General features: G+C 36.3%; 1 protein-coding gene across 1 annotated transcript; it reads left to right on the top strand.

Moving 5' to 3' along the window:
- Positions 1 to 16,204: 16,204 nt before the first annotated feature.
- LOC147635905 (meiotically up-regulated gene 117 protein-like) lies at positions 16,205 to 16,808 on the top strand. Its single transcript, XM_086801046.1, has one exon. It carries the CDS (start codon positions 16,278 to 16,280, stop codon positions 16,662 to 16,664), a length of 387 nt encoding a protein of 128 aa, XP_086657172.1. The 5' UTR covers positions 16,205 to 16,277; the 3' UTR covers positions 16,665 to 16,808.
- The last annotated feature ends 4,458 nt before the right edge of the window (positions 16,809 to 21,266 follow it).

Below are 21,266 nucleotides of genomic sequence, written 5' to 3'. Positions count from 1 at the left end.
TTCAGCCCATGTAGTGCTCTCTCTAATGACTAAGCCATTATAGATCACTTTATGTTTAACCGCATGGATGAATCTATCAAGCAACTGATTATTCAAATAGAGTTTATGCAGAAAGCAATGAGAGTTCAAATGCTTAAGCTATTTAATTAAATCTCGTATCGACTTGTCTTCTTCTCTCTTTGCTTTGGGTGTAGCTGTGAAGCTACACCCTCTAAGACTCCTTCATGCATAAATTACTTTAAGAACAATCTCCTAAGAGCAGTGAATTTTAAGCATTACTCGACCTTGAGAGTTATGTACCAACCCCCAGCATTACCATCTAATATTAGACTAAAGGCATTAGTCTTAGCAACCTCATTTTGTTCTCCTAGGGCCTCAAACACTTAATCAAATACCTCTAGATGTCTCGTAGAATCACCATTTATGTGAGATCCCTGTTTCCACCGCGCAACGGATTTGGGGTGCTAGCAGCGGAAGTAGCCTTTCTTGCGCAGGCCAGGGTCCCACACTCGGGGCCTCGTCCACGAATATCCGGACAAAAGACTAATCCGTCGGTTTTTCCAAAACCGAACCCGGAAAAACTTCCTTTATCCGGAAAGCACGGGCGATTCCACCAGGATAACTTTTTACTCTAACGTAGTCAAGACCATTACTGATCAAACTGATCCGACTGCACCTTTAAAGGTACTTGGTCAATCAAGGACGAAACTTGCACTTGGATCATTGGGATCAACGCTTTTTTCCCCATTAAGAGGCACAGCCATTGATTCCTATCCATAGACAATTACTATCCGAGATTTACTTCATCTATCGTAATAACAGAGATTGAGTCTTGATTTACGGATCCATCAGTCCAGCCTAACCCCATGGGTTAGCCAACCTCCCAACCACTGTAGTGATGGGATCCAATTAGGAATTTGGTTAGGTTTTGTCCCGGGTACCAGGGAAAAGAGTTCCTAGGCCCCCTAGCCGGAACCACATACAAACATAAAACTAGTCACACCACTTACACACCCAATATGAAATTGCCTTTTTCTCAACATCAATTAACTTTCAAACAATCCTTTAATGAAACCATTATGTCACTGATGACAATCCTCAAAGTCTCTGGTTGAATCCTTATTTCCCGTCATTCATTCATCGGTGTACTTATGGCATCATTGGCAACCAGAACGCTCACCACCTGTTCACTCACAGGGGCCTTTTCCATAGTTCCTAGCTCATAGTAACCGGCAATATATTCATATAATAGAATGGAATCTCCATGGAAGATCAGCAAGATCAACCCACAGATCCATATAAAAGAGCCATGGACTCATCCGTTGAGGACCAGCAAGGTCAATCAACCAGATACATGCCCGGTTTCAGAAAACAACTCTTACTCCTTGTTCCAATATCTTCCACGATGCACGTGTGGGTATCTTCGACGACCCAGAGCCCGAGCACCGTATGGTCAGCACCTTCTAGGATCCTTCGCAGGTGACCTAGCGCTTCACTCATAGGCCGCTTCCTTGGTCCCTCATCCACCGTACCGGAAGCTCACCATTTAAATCGAACCGAGGCTGGTCAAGACCTCGATCGACCTTGCTACGCGAGACGTCCTCCATTGACTCTCCGTCAGCAGTTGCAACTTTATCAGTTCGGTCTTCATGACCTTAATCCTCAAGACGGTCAAAATGCTTCCCCAGCATTCTTGACATAAAACAGTCATTTACAAACAGTCACAAAATACAATTTCTATATCGAACTCTCGTATTTCCACATTATCCACTCTCGGACCATATTACTTATTCCCTATTCCATTCAATGTGTACTCATTCTCATCCATTCACTCATATAGACTACACATTATTTCACATACACATTCACATTCATTATTCTACATACATATCCATGTTCGTACGTCCACATCATACATCCAATTTCACATTCATACATACACATTATTTCACATACACATTCACATTCATTATTCTACATACATGTCCATGTTCGTACGTCCACATCATACATCCAATTTCACATTCATACATACGCATCTACATGCATACATCTATTTTCATATCCTCATTCATACATCCACATTATACATACATCCAATTTCACATTCATACATACGCATCTATGCATACATCTATTTTCACATCCTCATTCATACATCCACATTCACATACATACATACATCCACATCTACATACATACATCCATTTTTACATCCTCATTCGTTCATCCATATCCACATACATACATACATCCGTATCTACATCCATACATCCATTCTCGCCCTAACACATCCCATATACATCTTATCCCATCAGATACACTCTCTACCTCATCCCATACACATCTTAACACATCCTAACTCATCTTAACACATTCTATCACATCTCATACACCTCTTATCATATCCTATCACATCTCATACACATCTTTTCACATCTTTTCACATCTCATACACCTCTTATCACATCCTATCATTTCTCATACGCATCTTATCACATCTCATACACCTCTTCTCACATCCTATCACTTCCCATACGCATCTTATCAAATATTATCACATCTCATTTAAAAATCAATCCTTTATGCATCTTCCTATATGCATAAATTCATTTTAAATGAAAATGACACTTTTGAATTAAAATTCCATCTCTTATGCATCTTCCTATGCATAAACTCAATTTAGATGAGAATTGACACTTTTGAATTAAAAATCCATCTTTTATGCATCTTCCTATGCATAAATTCAATTTAGATGAGAATAATACTTTTGAATTGAAATTCCATTCTTTTATGCATCTTCCTATGCATAAATTCAATTTAGATGAGAATGACACTTTGAATTTAAAAATCAATCTTTTATGCATCTTCTTATGCATAAATTCAATTTGGTAGGAATTATACTTTTAGAATAAAAGAATTTCTCTTATGCATCTAAGTTATGCATAAAATCCATTTATGATGAAAATCACACTTTTAGTATAAAAAGAATATCTTTTATGCATACCTCTATACATTAAATCCAATATGATAAAAGTCACACTTTTACAATAAAATAATCAACTTTTATGCATACCTCTATGCATGAAATCCAAATATGATAAAAGTCACACTTTTATAATAAAATAATCAACTTTTATGCATACCTCTATGCATGAAATCCAAATATGATAAAAGTCACACTTTTATAATAAAATAATCAACTTTTATGCATACCTCTATGCATGAAATCCAATTATGATAAAAGTCACACTTTTATAATAAAATAATCAACTTTTATGCATGAAATCCAAATATGATAAAAGTCACACTTTTATAATAAAATAATCAACTTTTATGCATACCTCTATGCATGAAATCCAAATATGATAAAAGTCACACTTTTATAATATAATAATAATCTTTTATGCATACCTCTATGCATGAAATCCAAATATGATAAAAGTCACACTTTTATAATAAAATAATCAACTTTTATGCATACCTCTATATGCATGAAATCCAAATATGATAAAAGTAACACTTTTATAATAAAATAATCAATTTTTATGCATACCTCTATGCATGAAATTCAAATATGATAAAAGTAACACTTTTATAATAAAATAATCAACTTTTATGCATACCTCTATGCATGAAATTCAATTATGATAAAAGAAACACTTTTATAATAAAATAATCAACTTTTATGCATACCTCTATGCATGAAATTCAAATATGATAAAAGAAACACTTTTATATTAAAATAATAACTCTTTTATGCATACCTCTATGTATGAAATCCAAATATGATAAAAGAAACACTTTTATATTAAAATAATAATTCTTTTATGCATATCTCTATGCATGAAATCCAAATATGATAAAAGTAACACTTTTACAATAAAATAATATGCATAACATAAAAATTAATTTCTCCATGATTACAATTAAATTCTTTCAATTAATCTAGGATGATAATTCCTAGAATATGGTAGGAAGTTCTATTTTCGTGCTTTGAATAAAATTATTTTATGTGTAGGTTTTATAAAAATTTTGCCATAGCTCCGCTACTATGACTGATAAATCTCAATTTATTTTGAAGGATAAAGCTTATCATTAAGGAAATGATTAGAATGATCCCTAATTGGATTATTAACCCAATAATGGGTTGAATCATCAATATTCATGAAATACATAAACTAAAAGCATAGAAAAAAGCCATTAATTTGACCTCAAGCATAGATTAATCTTGGATTAAGGAAAAGCTTTATGAAAAGCTTCATTTGGATTGAGAATGGGTCATGAGTATGACCATTTCTTGAGTGAGAGAGAGAAATTACATAAAAACCATTAGAATTAAGCATAAATAGAAATTTATGTAATTCTTAACTATCATTAATCAATTAACTTCATAGCATTCATCAAATTATGTAACTCTTCACTACCATTCATCAATTAACTTCAACAGCATTCAAAAACCATTCTAATTAAGCTTCTCAAGCTTGAGAGGGGTTGAGAAGAGAGAAGCATTGAGAAATTATAAAAGATCAAAATTCACCATTTACCTTACAAATTGCTTGATTCTTTGTTCACGGTAGAGGCCCCCAACCAATCAATTGGTTTAGTATGTTGATGGAGCCACCAATGGGGATTGAAGAAAGAGGGAAGCTCCAATTTCTTCAATTTGGAGAGAATTTTAGAGAATAGTAGAAATTAGCATTATTTCAGCATAACTCTAGTATAGTAAAATTCTTCTATTTTTTTCAAAGGACTTATGTTCTATTTATAGGAGAGGGAAGCTCTAACCAAAGCTAACTGAATTCTAGAATTTTCCAAATTTAATTTGGTTGAATTTGGACTAGATTTGGATCTAGTTTGGTTCCTTTTTTATTCGGTTTGGTTCCATTTTGATTTGGTTTGATTCAAGAGAGAGGAGAGATAAAAATATCACATTAATTTTGAGTTTAAAACTCATTCAAGCATGTGAAATATGCACCTCCTTTAATGGACTCCCCTTCCTTACATATGTGTCAAAATGGAATTATTATACCCAAAATATCTCATATTTTTAATATTGCTCATAGTTTTTTACTAATGAACCTTGTACATTTTCAACTCTTCATCTTATGTGAGCATTTACTCATTTTTGGATACCCAAAATATCTCATATTTTTTATATTACTCATAGTTTCTTACTAATAAACCTTGTACATAGTCAACTCTTCATCTTATGTGAGCATTTACTCATTTTTGGGTATCTTCTTTTACAAATTGGATTTATCTCCTCCCTACACATGGATTGATGCTATTGGCCCAAAGGAACCTTAATTGGACCATAATCTAAAATTTTTGAAAATCTAGACCCTTAGGCTAAGGTCCTTTATACCCATTTCCAATTAATTCCAATTGCACATTGGAAAATTCTTTCTGAATTTCTATTTCAGAGGAATTCATTTTAATAAGATGAGATATTTTTCTATCCAAAAATATTCAAAATCTGAATATTCTCTCTCTAGAATATTTTCTCTCTCTATGCCAAAACAGGCAGAGACAAGATCTCTTATATTTCTGAAGAGGAAATTGATTACAGGGAAATATGCTGGACATTTTGAGAGGCTGGGGAGGAATCTTACATTCTCTCCCACTTAAAAAACGCGAGATGTCCTCATCTCGCACACTTGGGATAATTTCGCAAGATGCACGAATATGAGACTTAGAGAAAAATTTAATTAAGATTAACCACCAAAAAAAAGTCTCAAAGAGAGCAAGATTCAAGACAAGAACAAGATTTCAACTTTATTCATTCTTGGAACATATACAGTAAAGATAGAAGAACTCTTTACACTTCCATAAGCGCGTCCATCATATCGTCACAAAAGCAGCACTCACAAGCTGCGCACGTATAAGGTAACTCATCTATGGGAATAATTCTGCTGGTTATTGCCGCACCTATCTCAGTGGTATGAGGTGATCTAACAAAAGGACCTCTGAGAGGCAAGCCAAAAACGGGGTAAAGGCATATCTTCTGATGATGAGGAAGAAAACACGCCAGTAAGAAGACCCGCTCAGAAAACCCAATATGCCTTGATCTCATGACGCAGTAGGATCGGGGACCCAAACCCAAAGCTTCAATAACCATGGCCAAGCGGACATTGTTACGAAAGTGCTGCTGACCCCACGGTGTTACCCTAGTTATGTCTTGATAGGTCCGCCATTTGGTTTGAGCTACAGAAGTTCCTAGGTGAGGAAAAAGTGAGCGCTCATACAGTTCTATAAAATCCTTCTTCACAGACTCGCTTGCGTCTTGAAGGTGAGAAATCATCATGGATAAAACTAATATTTGTTGCCAAGCCATGAAGGAGATTAAGAAGGAAAGGAGATCGATGGAAGTAAGATTACTGTGAGCGACAAGTAAAAGTTACAACTTATATAAGGGAAGGAGCTAGCGTAACCTAGAAGCCAACGGTATCTTGCCACTGAAGTTTTACCATCTTTCCATGATTTGGGTTTGGCACATATTTCTATAGAAGGCATTAAGAACTTTGAGATGAGGAGATAAAAGAAGTTTGTAAGCTAAGTCACTTACTTTCTTTGGTCCACAATATCTGGGAGATAACTACTTATACTCCCCAAGAGATAAAGAACTTCTTTTGGTCCGTACTCAATGAAGACCATATCTGCTTCTTTGAATTCTCTGACTGTCCTCTTCTTATCTGTATATTATTTCTGTCGATCCTGGGCAGCGTTTATATCTTTATGAATTACTTGCATTTGTTGCTCTATGTCGCCAAGCATTTGACTGGTCATCTCGACCCTAATCAATGGTTCGGACCTGGTTAATGGAGTTAAGCAATCTTGTCCGAGAGACGGACCCTAATTAGATTGGTATGAAGGAATTGGTCTCTGAATTTGGGTTCTAGACTTCCCTGTGCCCTTATCATGGTAGGAGTCGGGCAGTCTTTTAACTGATGACCAAAACCTTGGCATCCAAAATACCGGTTCCCACTTCTGAACTCATCGTTCTGAATCCTTAAAACAGGTGGGCTCCTGAGAAGGTATTCTGGGAAAGTGTCTTCTCTTTTTAAACAGAATCTTTCTTTTATTTAGAGAAGGAATAATTATTAGATCAGAAAAGGAGATTCTTACTCCTGTATACCTCTAAGGCTGGGGAAGGAATCTTACATTCTACCCCACTTAAAAAGTGCAAGATGTCCTCATCTCGCAAGTAGAGGACAACTCTTTTGCTTAAGATCCAATTTATTCTGGGGTTCCTTATATTCCGGTCAACCCAACAGAATATGGGGATAAATATCCCTTATATAGAACTCATCATTAAATAACAATTCATTCAAATCATATCATTCATATCTTTAACACGATAATGATCCATTAGATCAAAAAATTTCCTCCTAAACATTCCTACACGAGAATTTTAGTTAAGCAAGTTCTCAAGTTGTCATCCCTTAACTTGATCTACCGTCTCAAGTATTAACAGTAGCAATTTGACAGCACAATCCACTAATCTCATAGTGATTTGCTGAAATCATTTTCATCATTTATCATTACAAGGACTCGTCTCCCAATCATCCACATTGTGGTTTCGCTCAGCTTATTACATTTCAACCCATTTTCAGGGATAATCATTTTTCAACTAGAATCCAAATCAATTCATCACAAACAGAATTAAAAATCATGTCAACCACATTCGAATTCATCAACTAGATAGCATTAATGATTATAATTTCAAGTCTTAGATTTACTCGTATATACTGCCGGTAAAGAGCTGCAGTTATACCCTCGGTATATACGGTTAGTCATGATACTTGGAATTATAAGGTAAATACTATCATGTCTAAGCCTCAAGCAAGTCACGGTTCCATATAATTGTAGTACTTCCTTTTGAAGACCCAATTACTAATTTACGAAATTAGTTTGAATATCAATTTGTATGAATTATATCACACAATTATAACCTTTTTGTGCTACTTGATAAATTTTTGACATATTTGGCTTTTCAGTTGATCTTTATTAGCCAATTCGCTCTGATACCAACTGTGAGATCCTTGTTTCCACTGCGCAACGGATTTGGGGTGCTAGCAGCGGAAGTAGCCTTTCTTGCGCAGGCCAGGGTCCCACACTCGGGGCCTCGTCCACGAATATCCGGACAAAAGACTAATCCGTCGGTTTTTCCAAAATCGAACCCGAAAAAACTTCCTTTATCCGGAAAGCACGGGCGATTCCACCAGGATAACTTTTTACTCTAACGTAGTCAAGACCATTACTGATCAAACTGATCCAACTGCACCTTTAAAGGTACTTGGTCAATCAAGGACGAAACTTGCACTTGGATCATTGGGATCAACGCTTTTTTCCCCATCAAGAGGCACAGCCGTTGATTCCTATCCATAGAACAATTACTATCCGAGATTTACTTCATCTATCGTAATAACAGAGATTGAGTCTTGATTTACGGATCCATCAGTCCAGCCTAACCCCATCCAGTCCCATGGGTTAGCCAACCTCCCAACCACTGTAGTGATGGGATCCAATTAGGAATTTGGTTAGGTTTTGTCCCAGGTACCAGGGAAAAGAGTTCCTAGGCCCCCTAGCCGGAACCACATACAAACATAAAACTAGTCACACCACTTACACACCCAATATGAAATTGCCTTTTTCTCAGCATCAATTAACTTTCAAACAATCCTTTAATGAAACCATTATGTCACTGATGACAATCCTCAAAGTCTCTGGTTGAATCCTTATTTCCTGTCATTCATTCATCGGTGTACTTACGGCATCATTGGCAACCAGAACGCTCACCACCTGTTCACTCAGGGGCCTTTTCCATAGTTCCTAGCTCATAGTAACCGGCAATATATTCATATAATAGAATGAAATCTCCGTGGAAGATCAGCAAGATCAACCCACAGATCCATATAAAAGAGCCATGGACTCATCCGTTGAGGACCAGCAAGGTCAATCAACCAGATACATGCCCGATTTCAGAAAACAACTCTTACTCCTTGTTCCAATATCTTCCACGACGCACGTGTGGGTATCTTCGGTGACCCAGAGCCCGAGCACCGTATGGTCAGCACCCTCTAGGATCCTTCGCAGGTGACCTAGCGTTTCACTCATAGGCCGCTTCCTTGGTCCCTCATCCACCGTACCGGAAGCTCACCATTTAAATCGTACCGAGGCTGGTCAAGACCTCGATCGACCTTGCTACGCGAGACGTCCTCCATTGACTCTTCGTCAGCAGTTGCAACTTTATCAGTTCGGTCTTCATGACCTTAATCCTCAAGACGGTCAAAATGCTTCCCCAACATTCTTGACATAAAACAGGCATTTACAAACAGTCACAAAATACAATTTCTATATCGAACTCTCGTCTTTCCACATTATCCACTCTCAGACCATATTACTTATTCCCTATTCCATTCAATGTGTACTCATTCTCATCCATTCACTCATATAGACTACACATTATTTCACATACACATTCACATTCATTATTCTACATACATATCCATGTTCGTACGTCCACATCATACATCCAATTTCACATTCATACATACGCATCTACATGCATACATCTATTTTCACATCCTCATTCATACATCCACATTATACATACATCCAATTTCACATTCATACATACGCATCTATGCATACATCTATTTTCACATCCTCATTCATACATCCACATTCACATACATACATCTACATCCGAATCTACATCCATACATCCACATCCACATCTTCATTCACATTCACATCCATACATCCACATCTACATACATACATCCATTTTCAAATCCTCATTCATACATCCATATCCACATACATACATACATCCGTATCTACATCCATACATCCATTCTCACCCTAACACATCCCATATACATCTTATCCCATCAGATACACTCTCTACCTCGTCCCATACACATCTTAACACATCCTAACTCATCTTAACACATTCTATCACATCTCATACACCTCTTATCATATCCTATCACATCTCATACACATCTTATCACATCTTTTCACATCTCATACACCTCTTATCACATCCTATCACTTCCCATACGCATCTTATCACATCTCATACACCTCTTCTCACATCCTATCACTTCCCATACGCATCTTATCACATATTATCACATCTCATTTAAAAATCAATCCTTTATGCATCTTCCTATGCATAAATTCATTTTAAATGAAAATGACACTTTTGAATTAAAATTCCATCTCTTATGCATCTTCCTATGCATAAACTCAATTTAGATGAGAATTGACACTTTTGAATTAAAAATCCATCTTTTATGCATCTTCCTATGCATAAATTCAATTTGGATGAGAATAACACTTTTGAATTGAAATTCCATTCTTTTATGCATCTTCCTATGCATAAATTCAATTTAGATGAGAATGACACTTTGAATTTAAAAACCAATCTTTTATGCATCTTCTTATGCATAAATTCAATTTGGTAGGAATTATACTTTTAGAATAAAAGAATTTCTCTTATGCATCTAAGTTGTGCATAAAATCCATTTATGATGAAAATCACACTTTTAGTATAAAAAGAATATCTTTTATGCATACCTCTATACATGAAATCCAATATGATAAAAGTCACACTTTTACAATAAAATAATCAACTTTTATACATACCTCTATGCATGAAATCCAAATATGATAAAAGTCACACTTTTATAATAAAATAATCAACTTTTATGCATATCTCTATGCATGAAATCCAAATATGATAAAAGTCACACTTTTATAATAAAATAATCAACTTTTATGCATTCCTCTATGCATGAAATCCAATTATGATAAAAGTCACACTTTTATAATAAAATAATCAACTTTTATGCATACCTCTATGCATGAAATCTAAATATGATAAAAGTCACACTTTTATAATAAAATAATCAACTTTTATGCATACCTCTATGCATGAAATCCAATTATGATAAAAGTCACACTTTTATAATAAAATAATCAACTTTTATGCATACCTCTATGCATGAAATCCAAATATGATAAAAGTCACACTTTTATAATAAAATAATAATCTTTTATGCATACCTCTATGCATGAAATCCAAATATGATAAAAGTCACACTTTTATAATGAAATTATCAACTTTTATGCATACCTCTATGCATGAAATCCAAATATGATAAAAGTAACACTTTTATAATAAAATAATCAACTTTTATGCATACCTCTATGCATGAAATCCAAATATGATAAAAGTAACACTTTTATAATAAAATAATCAACTTTTATGCATACCTCTATACATGAAATTCAATTATGATAAAAGAAACACTTTTATAATAAAATAATCAACTTTTATGCATACCTCTATGCATGAAATTCAAATATGATAAAAGAAACACTTTTATATTAAAATAATAATTCTTTTATGCATACCTCTATGTATGAAATCCAAATATGATAAAAGAAACACTTTTATATTAAAATAATAATTCTTTTATGTATATCTCTATGCATGAAATCCAAATATGATAAAAGTAACACTTTTACAATAAAATAATCATCAATTATGCATAACATAAAAATCAATTTCTCTATGATTACAATGAAATTCTTTCAATTAATCTAGGGTGATAATTCCTAGAATATGGTAGGAAGTTCTCTTTTCATGCTTTGAATAAAATTATTTTATGTATAATTTTTATAAAAATTTTACCATAGCTCCGCTACTATGATTGATAAATCTCAATTTATTTTGAAGGATAAAGCTTATCATTAAGAAAATGATTAGAATGATCCCTAATTGGATCATTAACCCAATAATGGATTGAATCATCAATATTCATGAAATACATAAACTAAAAGCATAGAAAAAAGCCATTAATTTGACCTCAAGCATAGATTAATCTTGGATTAAGGAAAAGCTTTATGAAAAGCTTCATTTGGATTGAGAATGGGTCATGAGTATGACCATTTCTTGAGTGAGAGAGAGAAATTACATAAAAACCATTAGAATTAAGCATAAATAAAAATTTATGTAATTCTTAACTATGATTAATCAATTAACTTCATAGCATTCATCAAATTATGTAACTCTTCACTACCATTCATCAATTAACTTCAATAGCATTCAAAAACCATTCTAATTAAGCTTCTCAAGCTTGAGAGGGGTTGAGAAGAGAGAAGCATTGAGAAATTATAGAAAAGATCAAAATTCACCATTTACCTTACAAATTGCTTGATTCTTTGTTCACGGTAGAGGCCCCCAACCAATCAATTGGTTTAGTATGTTGATGGAGCCACCAATGGGGATTGAAGAAAGAGGGAAGCTCCAATTTCTTCAATTTGGAGAGAATTTTAGAGAATAGTAGAAATTAGCATTATTTCAGCATAACTCTAGTATAGTAAAATTCTTCTATTTTTTTCAAAGGACTCATGTTCTATTTATAGGAGAGGGAAGCTCTAACCAAAGCTAACTGAATTCTAGAATTTTCCAAATTCAATTTGGTTGAATTTGGACTAGATTTGGATCTAGTTTGGTTCCTTTTTTATTCAGTTTGGTTCCATTTTGATTTGGTTTGATTCAAGAGAGAGGAGAGATAAAAATATCACATTAATTTTGAGTTTAAAACTCATTCAAGCATGTGAAATATGCACCTCCTTTAATGGACTCCCCTTCCTTACATATGTGTCAAAATGGAATTATTATACCCAAAATATCTCATATTTTTAATATTGCTCATAGTTTTTTACTAATAAACCTTGTACATTTTCAACTCTTCATCTTATGTGAGCATTTACTCATTTTTGGATACCCAAAATATCTCATATTTTTTATATTACTCATAGTTTCTTACTAATAAACTTTGTACATAGTCAACTCTTCATCTTATGTGAGCATTTACTCATTTTTGGGTATCTTCTTTTACAAATTAGATTTATCTCCTCCCTACACATGGATTGATGCTATTGGTCCAAAGGAACCTTAATTGGACCATAATCTAAAATTTTTGAAAATCTAGACCCTTAGGCTAAGGTCCTTTATACCCATTTCCAATTAATTCCAATTGCACATTGGAAAATTCTTTCTGAATTTCTATTTCAGGGGAATTCATTTTAATAAGATGAGATATTTTTCTATCCAAAAATATTCAAAATCTGAATATTCTCTCTCTAGAATATTTTGTCTCTCTATGCCAAAACAGGCAGAGACAAAATCTCTTATATTTCTGAAGAGGGAATTGATTACAGGGAAATATGCTGGACATTTTGAGAGGCTGGGGAGGAATCTTACAATTTACATTGAACCTCTCAATTAGCTTGGCTATTTAGACGGCCTTTCAATAGCTATGTTGACCCCCCATCTCTCATAACAGACACTATACTCTCAATTGTCGCTCTTTCAAGGGCTTGTGCAAAAGCAACTGGGTCTGTGGTGGTGGGCGGCTGGCACAACAAGTGCAACAACTGCAAGTGTAACACATGGCACTGCATGAGGATACGTTGGAGGTGGAGCTAAATGTCTAACATAAAGGTGTGTGTCCTATGGTACCCCAATAGGTGCTGTAGTCATGTGGGAATTAAGTGCAATCGGTCCAATCAGAGTCGGTAGCGCACTGAATGACTTTAGGAAATGGATGTGTCATAGGTGCACTAGAATGACATGTGACAAATGGTGTATGTGAAGATGATGATCCTCTCGAAATGGCCAAAGTAGATGTGCCAAGGTGGAGGGAGGAAAGTGGGCGTGGTTTCTACCGTGGTTGTGGGCCTATGGCTTAAAGGTAATTATAATATGTCAGTTACCACTCAATTAAGCAGTGTGCTAGCAATGCCATTCAAAGGATACAATGCCATGTGGTTCGAGAAGGAAGGAATTTCCACAGTCAACATATAGATACAAAGAGAAATACCCAAGCTTGTGGGATTATGGCAGACTCTGAGCAAGAAACTGCAGCAATCCTTGATTGTTGTGGCATGATTCAAACATCCTAAAGGTTGGATTCATGACATTCCAAATTTTTATATTGGATGTAAAGTGGATCAAGGATGTGTGTGGAAGCACTCAAACAACTGTGAAGAGGCATCCAAAAGGATTTATGGTGATCGATTCTACAAAATTTTGGCAAACAGAGAGGGACACATTTATGCTACCTCACCATTGTGAACAAGTAAATTCTAACCATAAGCTTTTATTATATCATACTTATGCATGTTTAATTTACACTCGATGTGTTTCTTCTTACAGGGTTGTGTTTCACGTGAATATAAATGACAAGAAATGGTGGTATGTCATACAAGTCGCTCCTCATTCAAAGAGATTTTTTCAAGATAGGGATGTTGAAGAGCTCATGGACGAAGTGGCAGTTGAAAAAATGAACATGCGCAGGATCAAGTACAAGATGGAGAACGGGAGATACCACCAACTAATCAAGATGAAGGTGTCTATATTCAAGATAATGAGGAAGGAAATAATTCCGAGCATGATGATGTTGAGTCTGTTGCTAGTGAGATAGATCTTTTTGTTGACATTGCAATGGGATATATGGATCTTGACATAGACCAGTAAGCATGTACTATGGATTTGAAAGAAGATGTAAGAGATATTGGGCCAAACTCACCCTAATTCATTAAACAATTTCTCCATTTGTTGCTAGTCTTGATTTAGTTCATATTTGATTGTATTACAATACATTTTGTGCTTCTTCTTATTCTGTGATATTGGGATATTTTTAACTCTCGGGAATGCTCTTTGGAATGCCTGGATTTTTGTTTCCTAGTATGCTAGACATACAGGAGGGTAGGCAAAGGAGGAGGAAATCATAGGAGGAGGCTCAAGAGGGGGGGGGGGTAGGAGTCAGTAGTTTGTGAGGACAGGCTAGCCGTTGTGCTCTACGTAGAATCTTACCCCATGCAAAAATAAACATACTTTTTTTTCCCAATGATTTTCCTCTCCAAATTTCCAAATTCCATAAACTTTTATTTGTGCTCTATTAACACCATTTTGAGCAAGCACACTGGCATGCTTATGCCTTCGATGTCATTTACCTAACGTTTTTAAGAGTCTCCCAAGTTTGGCAAGTGTAGCATTCGAGCATGGGCACAACAACTTGCAAGACACAATGACGGAAGAAAGCAACGATGGAGCACCAAGCGCTCAGGCCACGTCGCCAATGCTTGGGATAGCAAAGCATAATTCAAACTTGTTTTAGACTCTAGTAGTAAAAATTGATAATGGGATAATGGATTGGCTTGCCTTTGTTAATGAGCTGATCGATGAGCTAGTCATTGGCGAACCACCACCCAAGTCCCACAATTGTTGTGCGTCCTTCGATGCTTATATCCTTATCCGTGCAGTAATCTACATAAAGGATTCAAGGAGCACTATTAGGTTTGTGTTCTTGCTCTCATAGTGCAGAGTGTAGACAATTAATTATCCATTAAATCCATACCTTAACAAAAACGTAAGAAACTGACCTATCATTGTGCAGAATCTAGACAATGCATTATCCATTATCCATATCTTAACAAGAACTTAAGAAACTGACCTATCAAATGATGGAAGAGTGTAGGTACTATGAATGGTATAAGGGGGTGTGCACACTGCATGCAAGGCTGAGGGGAGTCTGGATTCGAAAAGTAGGAAGGGCCAATTTCCAAAGTGGGTAGGCCGCAAGTTGGAGGGCAAATTATGATAGGCTGATACCCTATAGGCATGCCGCATGAGGAGATCTGCATAAGCCTTAACTTCAATGGCTGGTAAAATTAGTATTTTTGATTAGAAAAACATATAATTTAATCAATCAATTATATATATATACATACATACATACATACATACATATATATATATATATATATATACAATATTTTAAGGGATTTTAGGTATAATTTTGTTAAATAACTTTTAAAAATTTAGAAAAACATCTACAGAAATTTGAGGTTGAAGGGTTTTTTGGGAATTGTTGGGGAAAACGTTTTCTTCTGCTGCGAACACTGTCGATGGCGCAACCCCGCCTCAGTACTGCATTAAAAAAAGAGAGAGGGGGGTCAGTGTGGTACTACGTGCAGTAGCTGCATGACTTAATGAGAAAGAGGCAGCGTGCACGCAAGCAGCACAGCGCCAGCTGTGCTGGGTGCACAAGCGAAGCAGCTGGCCACCACCTATAAATAGAGGCTGCAAGGGAAGGGAAATAAGTCGTTCGCTAATTATCTAGCAGTAGTAGTGTCAGTATTAATTAGCTCCCTAGCTAGAGCAGCGCGCGCCTGCTGTTGTCTGCAAGATGGCGCTGCGTTTCAAGCAGCTTGTGGCGGTTGCGTTGATGGCGGCCTGCCTTGTTGCGGCGGAGTGGGGCGCCTCCGCCTATTCCGACAACTGCTCAGGCTCCGCCCTCTGCGGCAGTGTCAGCCAGAACGATTGCATTACAGCCTACAACCGCTTCGACAGTGGCACCACGTACACAGCCTACACGTCCCGCGTGTCCGGCCACTGCACGGCCATCTTTCGATGCCAAGGCAGCTACCCCGCCACGACTGGTGCCGATCTCAAGAACCAGTTTTCCCAGATCTACAACGGAGGCGGCTGTGGTAAGTGCGGCAGCCACGCTTTCAACAACGGAAATTGCGAGGCTACCCTCAATTACTGCGGCAGTTGCACGGACTCTGGTTAAGTTCGTCGTCCAAAGGCTAGCTCTTTGCCGCCGCCGCCGTCGCTGCTGCTGCTCGTCGACGACTCTCTTTATATATGAGACCGTAACACGCGCTTTTTTTTTTTCCCTTCTTCTTCTTTTCAATTAACTCGTGAATATTGCAATGATGTGTGCTCTCTCTCTCTCTCTCTCTCTCTCTCTATCTTGTATGTACTTCACATCAATTAGTACAAGTTTTCCCCAGCATTTTATGCAAGAAAGCAAGTGTGTACACCAAGCCATGGCTTTTGATTTCCCTTGGCTGATTGCAATGATGTGTGTTTTTCTCTATCTTGTAGTTTTCCCGACGTTTTTTTTGGCAAGAAAGCAAGTGTGTACCTTAAGCCATGGCTTCTAATTTCCCTTAGGCTGATTGCTAGGCTTGTCATTTTTCGACCTTCGTGGTGGATAGTTCTTGCATTTGTTGGCTATAAAACCCTAGTATTTCCATCGAAGATGAACTTCCAGAGGGTAAACAATCCAAATTGATGGGATGATCTAGAAGTACAAACCCCCATCTCCTCTGACTATGATGAGCCTAATACCAACACCAAGAAGCGCTCTCAGAGCCAACAGATCTGCGACTTCCTTTCCTCACCAATCCAGATTGGAACTCTACTTGTAGGTAATCCTACGCCATGGAAGGACTTGAAAGATTAAACGGAAGGGAGGCTCACAGTAGGGATGGAGGAGTTAAACTCAAAAGATTGGATGGAAGGGAGGCTCAGACGAGGGTTAGGGGACTTACAAGACCTTGAGATGCCCATTAAGCTGGCCCCTAGGTGGAGAGCAAGAAAGAAAAAGAGCCAAAAGGATAACAAACAAGTTGGGATTATATTTTAAGAGTGATGACACTAACTTCTAGCTCCCCCCCATTGACTTTAAGGGGCATCAACAAATGATTGACATCCTGGCACCGGAGTCAGCTTAATCATGAAAGAATGATGGAAACAATGGGGAAATCCACCTATGAAAAACACCCCCCCTTGTTATCAAACTAGCCGCACCGATATTAATTAACCTTGCTACACTCGTCCAAATCCTCCCAAAAATAACCATAGTAACCTCTGGGATTCAATTTGTCTACACCCTCATAGTTATGCGGTTTTCATACAAACACACATCATTTGATTGAAGCTTGGGGTGACCATTCTTGCATATAGCGTGATCTTTTTCTATTGTTCTTTGTATTCTTCAATGACTAATATTAGTTCCTCCACGTGAACTTGCAATGCTGCTTCATCATTCACTTTCTCTACAAATTTCTTTGTGGCTTCCCACACATGTTCCCTTAGCTGATTTGCAGGGATATGGTGCTAAGCCGGTCCACAAGACTCTCTCCTCCCTTAGAATTTTCTAATGGGGGTAATTCTACGATTAGTCTGACTATGCTATTATCAATAAAGATGCCCTATTTTGAAACAATATGTCCTTAGTAGGATTACACTATCACACATCCAAATTCGACATTTCAGAGATCCTATAAAATCTACATATCTTTAAGACCATCCTAAGACACTTGAGATGCTCCTTCAATGAGTAATTTATGTTGATATTGTCCACAAATACTTCTAGGAGCTTCCTCAGTATTATTTGAATGTACTGCTCATCAACCTTTGGAATTCCCCGAGGGCATTACTTAGTTCGAATGGCTATATATGCACACAAAAGTGGTCCAAAAAACTATAGACTTCTTTGTCTACTTTACATTCTAGTACATATCTGATGAAAGATAAAATACATTGATCCTTGATAGTGGTTTTATTGACCTTTTTGGTATTAACACAAACTCTTAGCTTGTCGTTCTTTTCAGGGTCAATGCAAACTCTTACCTTTAGACTCTTTTACAAAACAAAAAAAATGATAGATGCCCATTTGGTATGTTCAATTTTGTACAAACATTCCACTAAGATAAAAATACTCTAGCTCCTCCTAGACTTGATCTATATACCTAAGGTTCCTTGGTCACTTTCTTTGTTGGACAGGCCTAGCAATGGGGATGATATACTTGATTACTTGAGGGGGAACTCCTTTCATATCTATGTATATCCATGCAAAGATGTCCTTGAACTCTCTACAAAGATCTACGAGTTCTTTTTCCTTATCTAAGTTGAGGTCATTTCTTATGTAGACAGGTTTAGGATCCTCCCCAAGATCCACAAGATTTACTTCTTTGGTCTTAGCGAAAGATGTTATATGCTTATCATCCAAAATTAGTTTGGCTTGTTCAAATTGAATCAACTGGGCTTGTTCAAATTAAATAAAGCACTCTTCATTTTGGTAAGCCTTGAAGTTTTCGGTTAGCATGGAGGTCATGTTCTTCTTGCTCCTTGAAGTTTTCGGTTAGCATGGAGGTCATGTTCTTCTTGCTCCTTGAGCGTCAATTTATTGTACAGTGTGCATATGAGCATTAGTTGATTTATTTTTGTAATGTGCATATGTGCACAGGTTAGATTATTGTATTAGAAGAATTATGCAAACCTTAGAAGGTTTGAGGATAAAGGTTAATTGAGGACCAAGGCTAAAATTGAGGACAAAGCCTAATTAAATGGCAAAGTCCAAATATGGATGTATACTTTATTTTTGGCTTAAAGCCTGCTTTTTGGAATATATAAAAATACCCACGCGAGAAGAAGCCACTCACGTTGGGGGGGGAAGATTGCACCCAGTCTTGTGTTGCCTTGTGTTGATGGTGATGTATTTCTTTCTCTTGCTCTATGTTTTGATATGTGCTTTTAATTTTTTTAATTTAATTCAAGTAGTTGTTTTGATATTTGATATAATTTTTATGAGTCTTTTGATTATTCTCTTCAAGAAAATTAAAGGTCCGGTTGCAGTGTGCCAAGGTTTGATTTTTGGCCTTTGTGGCACTTCACAAGAGTTTGATAGGTCCTATCATCCTAGGGATAGATTCATCTAGATTTGGCTCAAATAGGTTAACTGGAATTGTGATTCCCTTTGTATTTTTCTCCACCCTATGGCTCAAAAAATTCACATAAACCTTCCAAGCTTTGTGCAAGAGTCCTTAAGCTTTTGTCTTCTTTATCCTTTGGATTTTTATGAGCTTCTCCCTATTCTTCAAGTGCAAGTACTCATAGCTTTGATACCACTATCATGGGACCTCATGTACTTCTTGTTGAAGAATTAATTAAACTCACATATACATCAAGAATAAACCATAGACTTAAATCAAATTGACAAGATTGAGCATAGCATAAAATAAAACATAAGGTAGAGTAAACATCACCATTAAGACACTGTTGGGTGCCACCTAATACGTGTAGCTCCCACTTCCATGAGATGAGTGTTTTGAGATTTGTATTTAATATGTAGCCCAAGAAGCTAATAATAGTTGTGTGTACAAATTTTGGCTTGCTTTTTCATTTTTACAAAAATAGCTCAAGCACTAGAGCTTGTTCACACACTGTGTAAATAACAAAAACTCTTCCAACACATGTGCTAATAATATAGCAATGCCATGCACAAGCATGCATAAATAATATGTACAATCATTTGGCACATGGCCAATAAAATAAAAATAATCCGGGATGATATAGACAAGATCCTCCATGTGTGACATGTGCACTGCTTATCACCTATCTCTCACAAACGTAAACACATTAGTTGTTCCAATTAATTGCTACCTCCACAATAATTAATCCCAATATGAAACATTAATAGGAACAAACATAGCACACACTCACCACTTGTTACACTTGATGAGAGTATCATTTTACACATCATCTAGCATGGCATGTATTATCACTTGTTACACTTCAATTAGCATGGCACATCATTGCATAAACAACTTGTTACACTTTGACTCTATGCAATTGTCTAGCGTAGTCACTTGTTTCACTTTGACCACACACAATTGTCAAGCATGGCAACACTTGTTACAACAACTCAACAGCATACACCCATCAAGCATGGTCTCAAGCTACATACCAATAACACTAGGTAACTAGTATTTAATACGGGGTCACCCACGATGCCAATTCACTTAGATGGCACACTAGCATCCGAGCATCCCCATTTAAGTAAAGGGTGGACATTATGTAACAGTAAACCATAACTGGGGGAAAAAATAAAAAATAAAAAGCAACAGATAAAAAGTAAAAGAAGTTTAAGAAAAAGAGAGAAAAAGTTAAGGGGAAAAGGGAAAAGATAGGTTAGAAAAACAAATATGGGAAATTTAAAAAAAAATCAAAGCTAAAAGTTCTAGAAACCCATTTTAGGGTGTGGGGATCACGTTGGTGCAACCTGTACAACAGCCTCAAAAATTTAAATTTTGTATAGTGAATTCACAAATTGGTGCCTGGGGATCTCAAGAAAGTGCATACCCAAACTTTTCCAAGGTGTCTTGAACTATTTGAAACCTATTTTGGACAAGTTTTCTCAACAAAAGGAAAATTTTAAAGAAACCAATTTTCAAACTTCTTGGATTGTAGTAAGCCCAGATTCTCATGCACTTACAATCTGCACATGTATTAGAGGCCTATTTAGATGATAGTGTGTTTATTGAGCTAGGTGTATACCAGTCTCCACTAGGCTCACGACCTTCGATATCAGAACCCAATTTAG

Source organism: Cibotium barometz, chromosome 8 (assembly GCF_041138505.1).
Source record: "Cibotium barometz isolate CiBa-2024 chromosome 8, ASM4113850v1, whole genome shotgun sequence".
In the NCBI taxonomy this organism is placed as follows: domain Eukaryota; kingdom Viridiplantae; phylum Streptophyta; class Polypodiopsida; order Cyatheales; family Cibotiaceae; genus Cibotium; species Cibotium barometz.
Note: the sequence above shows the minus strand (reverse complement) of the source record. Positions and strands in the feature narration are given on the sequence as shown.